Raw genomic sequence first — 12,759 nt, 5'->3', positions numbered from 1 at the left:
ATGTGAAACTCAAAATTGCTTCATCACTTTTGTCAAATTTGAGCCAAGACTGAGTGACTCCCCGGCAGATAGAGTGCCTTTGCGTACACTCTCAACAGTTTTCTCCAACTCGTGTGTTATGATGGATTGGTGCAGATTCATTCCTTTAGGCATCGGTTCTCTATTCACCCAGAAAATGAAAGTCCACCCCCCACCTCCTTTGCTTTTTCCCATTTTTTGTTTTGCTTCAGCAAGATATGATGTGAGGTCATTATTCATTTTAGTTTGTTAATTTTGAAGTTAAACTGATAAAAAGAAACAAATAAAGAAAGTAAAAGGGAATCAAATAAACCAACAGCAAGAGGGTGCGGCTAACATGTTTTATGGCCCATATTGATTATATTAGGACAATTGATATATGTATGTATATATGTTAGCCATTATATATACATGTACATATATACTCAATGCAATCTCTTTATAAGAACAAAAAAAAGAGGAAAAAAAATCTGGGAGTCGGGGTCAAGTTTCTTCATGCAAGGAGTGAGGCCAGTAAAGAATAAGAAATATAAGTTAGTGTTAGTGTTAATGGAGGGTCGATCGCACACAGTTCAGACTTTCTCAAGCAGGTCTCATTATGGTCTGTATCAATGGAAGAGATTAATTTATCGATTGGAGTCCAGTGAGAGCAAGTAAATCTGATAACACCAGCACTTAATGTAGAGCCTAAAGTTGAAACAGAATCAAAGTTAGGCTCTGTTTGTGTCACATCTAACATATGTTAGCATAAACTAGACCCGAGAAAAAGTGAGGGCCCAAAACAATGATGCTGGGGGGGGGGGGGGGGGGGGGGGGGGCTCAAAATGCCTTCCAAAATCAGAAACTATTCATAAAATACATTATACATCCATTATGATACAAAATTTAATCAAAGTTAGGGATACGTTTTTCATATAAAAGCAACCAGAAAAATGTTTCTTTTTTTTCACAAATTTGAAGAAACCAGGATAACTACATTATGAGTGGCAGTAGATTAATTTGGGAAACACAGGCATATGTGCACATTGTAATCTCATTTTGATCACCCAGCTAAATAACTTGCACATCTTTTTTTGTTGTTTTTCTTTATTGTATTGTTTGTATTTGGTGTTTTCCAACAGCAGGGGTGGCCATCACCATTTTTGGGATCGCAGGCTGTAATGTTTTTGAATTTCCAGACTGGATGACCTAAATTTACAGGATGCAGTCAGGAACACTTACAGATTTGGTACAAGTGTGTCACATAGGGCTCTACAAGTGATCTCCGGACACCTGAGCAGCCTCACTCACATCCAGCTGGTGCCTCCTGTCCTTGATGGACACTGGCAACGCTCGCAGCTTATCAGGTGATAAAAAATAAGACTCTACTTACGTTTAAGTCGGAGTCTCATTCTGGCAAACTGCCCCCTATTCGCAGCTTTATGAAAGTGTAATTGCTATTTTATCGCTTGTAAAGAGCTTCATCAGTCCTTTTGGTTGGATCATTTCTGTTCCCCAAGTTCAAGGGACTAGTGCTACATTAAAACACTCTATTAAGTGTGTGTACATGTGTGTGTAAGAGGTGGAATGTGGTCAGGTGCAGGCCTGGAGACAGCTCCATCTTAACATAAATCAGTCCAAGGCCTCTAATGGGATCAAGCCCTCATTGGAGTCTACTTTACAGTGAGGACTTTGGCCACTAAATCAGGAGTTGTAAATACTCTTCATGACTCTATAAACCACAGGGTGGCTGGCCTAGATAACAAGTCGCTCTGCAACAGCCTGAACAGGTCCAGCTGGGGCGACGTGGAAAGATGTCTCTGTTGTTTCGTCAGATTCCCTTTTCAAATGTAGTGAAAAGGTTTGAGGAATGTTTTTTTTATTTTTTTACTGTCTCTCACTGGAGTTGTCACATAAGTGATTTGTCTGCTTGAGAACTCTGCTGTGTATGCTCACTTTGAAGGGTTTTTCCAAGAAAATAAATCAGGAGGAAACAGGGAATACTGAACAAAAATAATGGGAAGGTATCGCTTTTCTTGAACTTAATTCAGAAAATATCTTGCATTATGATTCTTTATTTCTTCATACGGATAGTGTTTGTAGCCAAAAGAAATAAACTTAAATCAAAAGGGAGAGGAACAAAACAAAAATAACAAATAGAATCTTCAAAATCTAAATTGACAAAAGTTCTGTTTCTTTTTGGGCAGACCTCTTTTAGTGAACACGTCACTTCTTTTCAGGAAGGGAAGAACTGGATGGTAATAAAAAGCAAAAACATATATATAGAGAGGGCTAAAAGAAAAACAGAGAGGTGGAGTTTTTCAGCTACCTTGGAATTGATGGCGGATTGTACTTTCAGTAAAGCAAACAGAATAGAAAGAGGTAACGGAAAACCCAGGGCAAACCAAAGTATAAGACAATTAGAATGATATCTACCATATAATGCAGTTTGTTTACCATAGCGTGTCCAATGCCTGCGTGCTTCAGGAGAAAACAGGGGGAGGAGAAAGAAAAAAAAAATAATGACAAACCTTAAACTCAAGAAAACACACCTCAACCCCAAAAAAGTTGGAAAGAAAAATTGAAAAATTGCCTTCGGCAAAAGCGGCTTCTCCTTTTAAGCAAAAAGTTGTATGCAGTAGTTAAATATGACTGAAAAGAATGCATCTTTTCCCCTATTGTTTGTATAGAAAAACATCCAAATAAAGAAATAAAGAAAGCAATAGTACAACTATCATGTCGTATAAGGGTAGGCTAGAAAAATAAAATCAAAAACAGAACGAAAAAAAAAAGGAATAAAAGGATAACAATACATTGTTAGTATGTAAGTCGCAAGTTAAGTAGAGAAAACAACAGATGGCTCACATTCCGTGAATGACACAGTGTTAGTTGTTGAAATCATAAAAGGTAAGGGAAAAGAAAATCCACCAATGAAAAGAATCAAATTGGAAGAATTCTGAAGCTTGTTGTTAGTAAAAGAGACAAGAGTTAGCAAATCAACTTCCACAGGGGGGGTTGGGTAGTTTAAATGGGGGATGTGTGTTTGGAGCAGGGGGGGTAATCAGGAAAAGGTACATTAGTATTCAGAACTGTTCACTCTGGGAGGCTAATGTGGTCAGCGCGCTGGGCTGGCGTTGGGCTTTAGTCCTTTTCAAATTGGAGGTCTTTGGCACTGGGCAGGGCCAATCAAGTTTTGATGACTCGAAAAGTTGCAAATCTCTAAGAAAACGTCCCCAGGTGGACATTAAGGGGGATACTGAGCCTTATGCAAGAAAAACCAAACAGAAATTATTGCATTGTAAAATGGACAGTAATGGTTAAAACTACAGTGCATCATAAGCTTGGAAGATAGTGAAGTGATATCACCAAGGGCAGAAAGAAGAACAATACAGTGCAATACAAATAATACAAGAAAATATTCCTGAGCATGAGAGTGAGAGACAAAGGAGAACAGGAAGATGGTCGGTTGGGTTTCGCTGATAAATCCAAGAAAGTCCTAAAAAAAGATAGATATCTTTATTTGTTAGACACATATTTTTCTGGAATAAAAACCAAGGCCAAGAGTACCTGAAAGGGTAAAAACACATGCGAACATCAAAATTCATCTGTAAAAATGACTGACATAGCCTTTTAAGTATCTCTTGACATGATTGGGTGGTAGCTTAGCATCTGCACGCTTGATAATAATAAATGTGGACATTCATTGATGTGACTTTTAATCATTAATGACGGTAACATTAAGTGAACCTTTTTCAAAGCGCGAGTTGTGTTGTTCGGCATCTATGAAAACATCTTATCAAAAGCTGTCAACAATCAGACACAAAGTCAAAAAGGAATGAGAGACAGACAAGCAGGATGCACCGCTTTGTGTGTGAGGAGAGAAAAATTTGCTCTGAAGTGTGTGAGTGTGCTACAGGTATGGTATCATTTTGCAGAAAACACTTATAGTTTTAACTATTCTGCATTCAAACTGTTGCTGGAGAAATGAATACCTCAGTAATTTTGACAACAGCAAATTATGATGATCTGTACCGTATTTATGCACCTGACTTCTTATTTGGGTTGATCCTTTCTTGTCTTCTCTGATCAGTTTGATGTGTGCTAGGAGGGAACTACATAGAAGACAGACTTTAAGCTCTTTCCTTTCAAAGTATGCATTCTCAGCACATGTAAAATACTTTAAATGAGTACATGCTGTATAATTGTATCTATACTGTGAGTAATGTCCGTATTTTTGCATTTGACTGTTTTAGCTAAGCATTTTTAAAACCATTTTTTTCAACTTCAGATTGTATTGAGGTATGAACTGATATCTTGTGAAGGCAGTATTTGTAATTACAGTTTGGTTACTCAGCATTTTAGCTGGGATCACAGTTTATGTACTTAAGGCATAACCATTACGTATCACTGTGGTTCTTTGCTGTGTTTGAGCTATCATGTGCTCATTGTAGCAATGAAAGAGTGAAAGATCTATCACTGGAATCTTGATCCCTGAATTTTCCCCTTAGGATGTGTTGGACATCTAGAGGACATCTCATATCATGGTTTTGAGTTGTGGTTTGTCAGGTGCTCTGGGTGACATGTTTGACAACAGGACATGGGCTTGGCATCATACAGCTAAAATAGAAACTCCTGACTGAGTCAGGAGGTTTGTTTACATTTGATCAAACATGTTTGTGCTGTGTTTCTGTGAAATGTGTCGTGCAGGTGAGTTCGTAAGCCCACCTCTGTATGCTGCGAAGTAGGTACAGTCCTGAAGGTACCGTACTGGAGGTGTGATAGTGTGTGGGACGTAATACTATGTGTTTGTGCCATCAGTGTGGGAGTTGAGCCTCAGTGTGAGCATAAACAGAGTCCTCCTCATGGGGCCAAGCAGCCCATCTGAAGCTTCATGCACACCCACTCTTTGATCTGGGTTCGCGGTGAAGTGTAGTCACCCATCACCCACTTTGTCTAATCACTCCTCTTAATCCATTAACAAGGTAAATTGGGCTCCATGGTGGGTGTGAATTTGCATATCCACCACACAACACAACACACCCCTGTGTGTGCGTGCATGCTTGTGTGCGTGTGTGTGTGTGTGCTCACAGAAACAACAGCTGACACTTCAAAGGGAGGTCATGATTAGAAGCTGAACAATCAGGTTCCAGACACAGATTAATTAAGTAAGACAAATGTACCCTGACAAAGGTGACAATGACTGTGGGCTTTTCAGAACATACTCAAAGACGGTCAGTGACACAGCAGAGGACAAAGAAACGAGAGAACACTCAGAGAAACATTTGTGGATCCCTCATGGGGATTTGATGTCTGGGTGTTGACTTTATCTCCGTATCCGGTCTTTGACAGAACATTCGTGGGACGACTGTGAAAAATATATCCTTCAGAAATGCTGATGATCTCTGAAATTGCAGGAAAGATGATGGAAAGAAGTACGACGGAATGAGTGGTGGAAAGGATTACAGTTGTTTTTCTGTTTGAATGGTGTCTGAATAATCCTGTGTGATGAGTGTATGACTGTCAGTCTACAAAGTTCTGTGAGTAAGCGGCACATTCAGAGCCTACAGCATCCAACAAAGGAATGAAGGACATGAAGGGTCACAGACTTGAAAGTATGTTGTCAAAGATGGATTTTAATAAATACAGAATCTTAATATCTATTTCTTTAAAGTGGTTCTGATAGTTTCCCATTACCTTAAGAGTTATATATTTCCTCATAGCTTATACTTTTCAGACAGAGAGTATATACAGGAACACTTTAGTTATTATTCTATCCACAAAAAAATATGGAAATTTATATTTTTGTCAACCTTTATCTAAATGATAAATATCTGAGATTGAAAGGTGTTTCAGGCATTATTGATGACAAAAAGTCTGATGATTTAAATCTTTTTTTATTTATTTATTGAAACACGGCTAAAACCAAGAAATCACCTCCCCGTGTGAATCTATTTTTTTCTGTCCAAATAGAAGCAATGCTTCATTTTTTTTACACCTTAAATTCAACTTTCTCACAGCCTACATACTTCTTTTTCACTTTCATTTATGTTGGACTGGCTGACCTCAGATTAACATTAGCTCTTCACCATTTTTGGCCAACGGGCATATCATCGCAGCCTTGATTTATCTGGTTAGAGGACATGTTTGGGAGTACTTTTGTGAAATGCTGTAGGCAGTTTGGGGTTCTCATAAAAGAACAATACAGCCCTTTTTATTGTGAAAAATGTATGTATGCTTATTCATAACAAATAATATGAAAATTTATTAAACATTTTGAAACAAATAAAGTCATAGTGGCCAAAGTTATGTATAATTTTACTTTTTCCACTTTTAAAAGTGTGATGCACTTTTCTAACCTTGGTGGTTCAGAAAAGACAACAAATGACCCTGCACTGGTGAGAGAGCCAGAGCTAGGTTATTCAACTGTGTCTCACAGGCTTTCCTGTGAACTCTGAGGGTTGAGCTGTTCTGAAGGTGGAATCAGGCATTACCATTCAACCACCTGTCGCTGTGTTAAACATCTCATAGAAAAATAGACAAGGCTGCACTACAATGCATTCTAAAAACGAAAGCTCTTTTTGAGGTCACATGTATTACATTGAGACAAAAATGGTTGCAATTTTGAACCTTGCTGTAAAAAACTGCTGACTAGAAATAAAGGGTACTGATAAGATACAAATAAAGATGAAGATTAAAAATATTTACAAGGTGTTAAAAAGTAATTAGCATTCATGTCTTCAGGCTGAGGCGTGACACAGTTGTGGTGATTTGCATCTTTTGGCATTTGTGTGGCTTTTTGGAAGTTATTCGCTCTGTCTCCACCTTTACTTTCACACATGCTACAAGAGTCACCACCAGATTTTAAGCCCCACTGTGAGGCTTCTCTGGTGCCAGAGTTTTCCTGCATCAGACTTGGTATTTCGGCCAGTACTCTAGAAATATCTTGTTTATTTGCAAATGTTGACTTTTCCACCTTTGTGTGGTTTTATGAGAGTCTAACCTGGTTGTCCTCCTTTTTCTCCCAGTGCCTCCACGAGCCCCCAGAGCTATCACCCAATCTCTGCCACGCTGCCACATCCTCTCCCTGGATTCACTCATGACCACCCACCTTATGGCCTTTCAACTTTTCTTAGATTTCTCTCTCATGTTTTGGACTCTACATCCCTTCCCTCCACCTTTTCTCCTTCAATAGCAATTTTTCCCATACCATTGTATGGGGGGGCCCGCCACCCCAAGGGGACACCCTCTCCCCATGGAAGTCGAGTTAAATTTATTTTCCATATAGTGCCAGGTCACAGCAATAGTGATTTAGAGTTATCTCTCTCATAAATCAGATCTATACCTTGTTTATTAATTCAACAGACTAAATAGCATTATGATATTCATCTAATTTAGCTGACGGGGTGTCATTTGTACAACACCGCATTGACATTTCACGTTTGCGCTGTTTCGCACATGGCGAAGTTCCGCCCCAATGCGTTCACACAAACATGTGCATGCATTGACACAAATGGAAAAACACATTCCGTGTAGCATACAGATAAATGGAAAAACAGGGAACAGGAGCGTGAAACTGTCAGACAGAGGGTTTAGTTGAAGAAACATGTAAGAATACCAAAGGTCAAATCAGAGAAGGAATGTTGGAGGTGCAAAATTGGCAAAAGTAAAAGTGGGCATGCCAGAGTTTTACTCTCTTACTTTAAATTTCCTCTTACATGCAACACGCTTGTTTCAACTCTGCCTAAAAACCAAGCATGCCTGCAGCCCCCGCTGTGACGACCCATCTCCCTCCCTGTAATTGACCCATGTGGGAAAACGAAAGCTGCCGATGTTTGCTGATGGAGGATAAAGCTCCCAGTCATGTAAACATCCAGAGGCCCTGACAAACAACTTTTTGCTGCATCTCTCTCAAAGGGACCCCTTGGCTAAAAAATATTCATGTGCTGCACACTGGGGGATTTGGTAGGAAAAGAGCAGATATTTACTTCACTTATTTTGGTAATTCACAGTCAGGGTTTCTGTAGTCCATCTTAAAACAGGTGAATTGGATAATTTTGTTCTTTGAACTTGAGCAGGAAACGTGCAGGATGGTGTTTTTGTTGAAGTGCTGATCTTTGACTCCCTGATCACTGTGGACATTATTGTACTGTGCCCACCAGCGAATAAGCTGAATAAATATTTAATGACAAAGCCGTGAAAATGATCAATGGATAGTGCAGAGGAGCCAAGATCTCTAGTCCAGATAGATCTATCATTGTAACTGAGAGTGTCTGGGGAGTGGCGATAAATTTTCCAGTTTGGACCTTTAGAAATGAGCAATAAAATCGATTAAATTGAGGGACATAAGAGGGAGGGAATGGGTGATACATGTGATGAGGTGAAACTTCCACAATCTAAATGAATGATAATAGATGATGAAAAATCAAGTGTGTTGTAAAGATGTAAGCTGAATGAATCAGATTGTAAATGTTACAGACATATACCAGTGGTGTATCAGGATTATCTTTGGTACCACAGAGACACTTCGTAGGTGACCCCGTTAGATGGAGGGGGTGCTGGGCTTCAATTCAAAACAGCTCTTTCAGGTACATTTGGTTCCACATTCATACCAATCATCCCCCATTCACTCTGGTCCCCATCCTTCTATATCTGGCTCCAAGTAATGGAAACTGGCAGACAGGCTTCAGGTGCAAATATAAATGTCACTGCAATTACGGGAAGGAGAGAAGTCTGCAAACAAACAGCAGCGTGTCAGGGTGTGTGCTTGTGTATGGCTGTGTGAGTGCAGGAAAATTTCTGTAGAACATAATGCAGATTGCAATGCAGATGGTCATAACTCTCTCTTTTTTGTTGTGCCTCCTATCATCCTCCGTCTGTTTTATCCATCTCAAACTGGCTACACTTCTCTGTCCTTGCACAGCAACCACCCTTTTTTCACAGCGCTAATCCACAGGAGTGATTATTGAGGCTGGAACACGTCACTTTTGGAAATTCATGACAGTCTGGAAAAGGTTATAGGCTCAGCTAGATTCATCATGCAATGATGCACCCCACATTTAGGATTGATTTTATATATTGTCTCTTCATTGTACACAATATCAGTAACATGGCATGGAACACAAGTATTCCCAAGAGAGCTCACTAACCCTAACCCTACATGGTTTAACCACAATTGTTACAGGAATAGCTTTGTAAAGTAAAGCAGGTATTTCACGTTGTTTATAAAATGCTCAAATGCATTTTTCTTCTGAGAAGTTAGCTTTTATTTTCTATCATTTAACTCTCATAAATGTTGATCCTGTCTGTGACTACAGCTAAGCTATGGCAGGTGAGCATGAATATGCATGTTTCAGTGCGAGTAGGGCCAGCTGTTCCCCAATGTTTATAATTGTTAGCAAGGGTAAAGACTACCAAACACCTAAAGTATATTTTCAGAGTTTGTCTTTGAAGCAACGAGGAAAGTGAAACTCTAAAGTGGAAAGAGTATTTACTCAAAGCCAGGGGGGTTGAAAAAACAAAGTATGATTGGCTCTTTGTCTAACTAAAGCTTTAATGTGGGAAATGCGCTATAGTTCATACCAAAAATATGAAAGAAAAGCACGCTCATGTGTACAACACATATATGACGCTTAACTTTAAATAAATACTTAACTAATAGAGCATCAATTGTTACTGCCACACTCAATAAATGTCAGTAAGAGCTTTGGGCCCTCTGTCATTTTCAAAAAAAAAAAAAAAAAAAGGCCTTTTTGAAAAACGGCCACCCACGTCTGTTCAACTATTGACTTTTATATTTGTTTATTTACTTTTATTGTACGAAGAAGTAAAAAAAATGTTTCAATCTGCTTCATAGTTATTTCAACATGGTGCTTTTTTTTTGCTAACTCGGCCGTTCAGAGGATATTAAGATCGCGAGCTCGCCCAATCAGAGGCACAGCTCAGGGTCACGTGACCGACAGGCGCCCTGTTGCTGTACGCGAAGCCCTTGCCACTACCAATATGGCCGCTATAGCCGGTGTGCTTCATTTCCCAGTAACAGACAAGTGACGTCGGTGAGACTATGTCCATGTTTATACAGTCTATGATGTTCACATGCTTCCTACATGTGTGGCCCTGGTTGGGCCATCCCATACATAACAGTCCGGCAGTGCCCCTGCTCAGTAGAAGTCTAGTTCAGTTCTCTTCTTTTGTCAAAAATCATGTTGGTAACCCAGCTCTAAGGGATAAAGACACCTCTTTAAATGCTGGGCACAGATATGGATTTGCCTAAACACTGTTTCAAATAACAGATTTTTCAGAATTATACTTTATGCTGTTAAAGTTTTAGAGTTTCTTTTATGACAGCCCCTACCTAATTTTGTCTTCACAAACAGTACATCCCTCTGACTCCACAGCCCTGTCCATTGTTATTCTCACTTGCATTGTATCACCACCTGTGTGAATGTGCTCTGTGCAGAGATTTGTTATCTGATTATAGGTCTGAGTGTCACTGGGATGAATAAACATGAAAGTGTTGGAGCAGGTAGAGGTAAATGAGGCTGATGAGTGAGTGAATATGAGAATGGAGGCAGATATGCTAATGCAGCTGAAATGTGATGCAAATTAGCTTTCTCCCTCTCCTGCAATGCACAGAACCTCTCAAAGCTGTTCAAGAGAGTTTTGGGTTGTTGTTTTTTTTTCTAGCATGAGGTGGTTGTAGTTTGTAGAGGAAAAATCTTTGCTCTAAGTTTTGACTTCTGGTGTAAATAAACACTTAATGAAGGAAATAATTCTGAACATGGGTACACACTCCCTCTGCCCCTCACCTCCTCCTCTTTGCACGGCTGCAGCACATTAGGAATACTTAAAATGTCATTGGCTGTAAACTGAGAAAGGATTATAGGGTGTTAGCATGTCATTACGCACATCAAACAAATCCACTATCACTGCCTGCATTGAATAGCAATTTCTATTATTGTCAGAATAATGCGCCGCTGTACGCGTTGGCAAAGCTGAGCACTCTAAATGGCACATTTGATTTGGCCACAAGAGGTTCAGCCTGTCATTACGCTAAATACATTATGCTGACCCCATTCAGATGCTAACATGTAAGTGATACAGGGAAGCTGATCCAAATGGTACATGTACAGGAAAGCCTGAGCTCCTACATTAAATATCTCAACAAGTCATTCAGCGACTGAACTAATTTCTTCTTCTGCTGCAGGCTTGTTTACACCCACTTTTTCTACCATGTCAATGCTGCGACTCTAGGCATGTAATTCAGACACTCTTCAGAGTTTAACTTGCTGGTATAGCTTTGTGGAAAGGGTTAATGCTTCCACTAGTGTTCTGCAGCCAGCAAATATTAACTTCCCAAAAGTGTAAAACGCACTGTTGCTAAGTGACAAGTGGCTAGCAAGAAGGGACTCGACAGACATAGTGAAAATGAAAAAATAAATAAATAAAAAAAAAAAAAAAAAGGCAGGGGAAGAAAAATGGGAGAGGAATTGATTGGCTTCCTCTTAGGAATTCTGGCTGCCTCTTGGAGGAAGGTTGAAAAGAGAGAATGGAGAGGAGGGGTATGGTGATGAGGGTGGATGAGGATGAGGGTGGGTGATTGCAGTTGCTCATAGCTTAAAGATATGAATGAAAAGCAATCTTAACAAGTGAGTGAGGTGAAGACCTGTAGCAGAAAAATAAAGCAAGGGGAGTGTCCAGGCATCTAGTATTGATTGAACTGGGAGGGTTGGTGTTCTCATTCTGTCGTCTCATATGAAACAAATGGGATCAATTCCCCAGCATGCTCTGGTGATGTCTTAGTAACAGAGGTCCAACATATTGGTAACTGAATGATGAATGAAAGGCTGAAATCTCTACGGTCAATTTTCCTTTTTTCAATTTTCCCTTTCAAGAAGAACAATACTGTCTGGAGATCAATTACATGCGTCTTGAATAGGAAATCAAAACGATTCCCGTGGTTTAATTTTTTATAGTAACTGCTCTGTGAAAGCATTGACTGAAGCCTCCATCATCAAAGCAGCCGGACCTGTGGACTACGATTGAACTACAGTCATGTTGGTCAGAGAGATGACAGTGATACATAAAGAAAGAAAAAATGTAGCAGCAATATAAAAGAGATTGCGTTCAAAGGTGTCTCTCCTGACGCTGGCTACGCTACTGGCCCAGTTCTGTGACACAGTGGATGCTGAATGTTTGGGTTGTAAAGTCACATTTGGGAATTAAGAGAAAGCTCGCTTTTGTTCTTCTTTCATGGCAGAGAACAAACTGCTGTCTCTCTCCCTGTGCTCCCCCATCCTCCCACTGCTCAGATTTTCCTTTAGTCTCCCGCAGCACCACTACTCTTCATTTCCTACTCTCTATTGTGCACACAAACACACTCGCACTCACCGCTTTTCATGAACAAACAAAAAATACAGACACAGAAGCGCACACTTCCTCTGGCCTGTCAGTGTGCGTCTCGTGTTTCCTCTGACTGCCTGCAGTGTCCTTTGGGACGTAAGTGCCTGTTAAGCTTAGAGACGGGCTTCTGTGATGTGAGGCTATTCTGATTGTTCCAGTGATCGCAACATGGAAAGTTAGCCCTCCAAGAATACAACAGAATACAGATTACTGTATTTCTGTCCTGCTACATTTATAGCAGTTCGAAAGCATGCTATCAAATTCCATATGCTGAAAATGCAAAGCTTAAGTAACAACAACTTATGGCCAAATGTACGATGAAATCTTTTTGACTGAATGCAAAACACTACAAAAGAGAAAGGT

The 12,759-nt window shown here is 39.8% G+C and overlaps 1 protein-coding gene across 9 annotated transcripts in view; it reads right to left on the bottom strand.

The window, feature by feature from the left end:
• The window catches only part of nrxn2b (neurexin 2b), a 920,596-nt gene that overhangs the window by 541,333 nt on the left and 366,504 nt on the right, over positions 1-12,759 (bottom strand). For 6 of the 9 annotated variants that reach the window (XM_074699347.1, XM_074699355.1, XM_074699353.1 and 3 more), the window contains one exon: positions 2,455-2,478. The exons of the other annotated variants lie outside the window; for them this stretch is intronic. In XM_074699347.1, coding sequence (XP_074555448.1) covers positions 2,455-2,478 — 24 coding nt within the window. The remainder of the gene's footprint in view (positions 1-2,454; positions 2,479-12,759) is intronic. 9 annotated transcript variants of the gene reach the window in all.

The sequence above is a fragment of the Halichoeres trimaculatus genome, unplaced genomic scaffold (genome assembly GCF_033239565.1).
Source record: "Halichoeres trimaculatus isolate MK-OKI-2021-1 unplaced genomic scaffold, fHalTri1.1 fHalTri1_scaffold_22, whole genome shotgun sequence".
Classification (NCBI taxonomy): Eukaryota; Metazoa; Chordata; class Actinopteri; order Labriformes; family Labridae; genus Halichoeres; species Halichoeres trimaculatus.
Note: the sequence above shows the minus strand (reverse complement) of the source record. Positions and strands in the feature narration are given on the sequence as shown.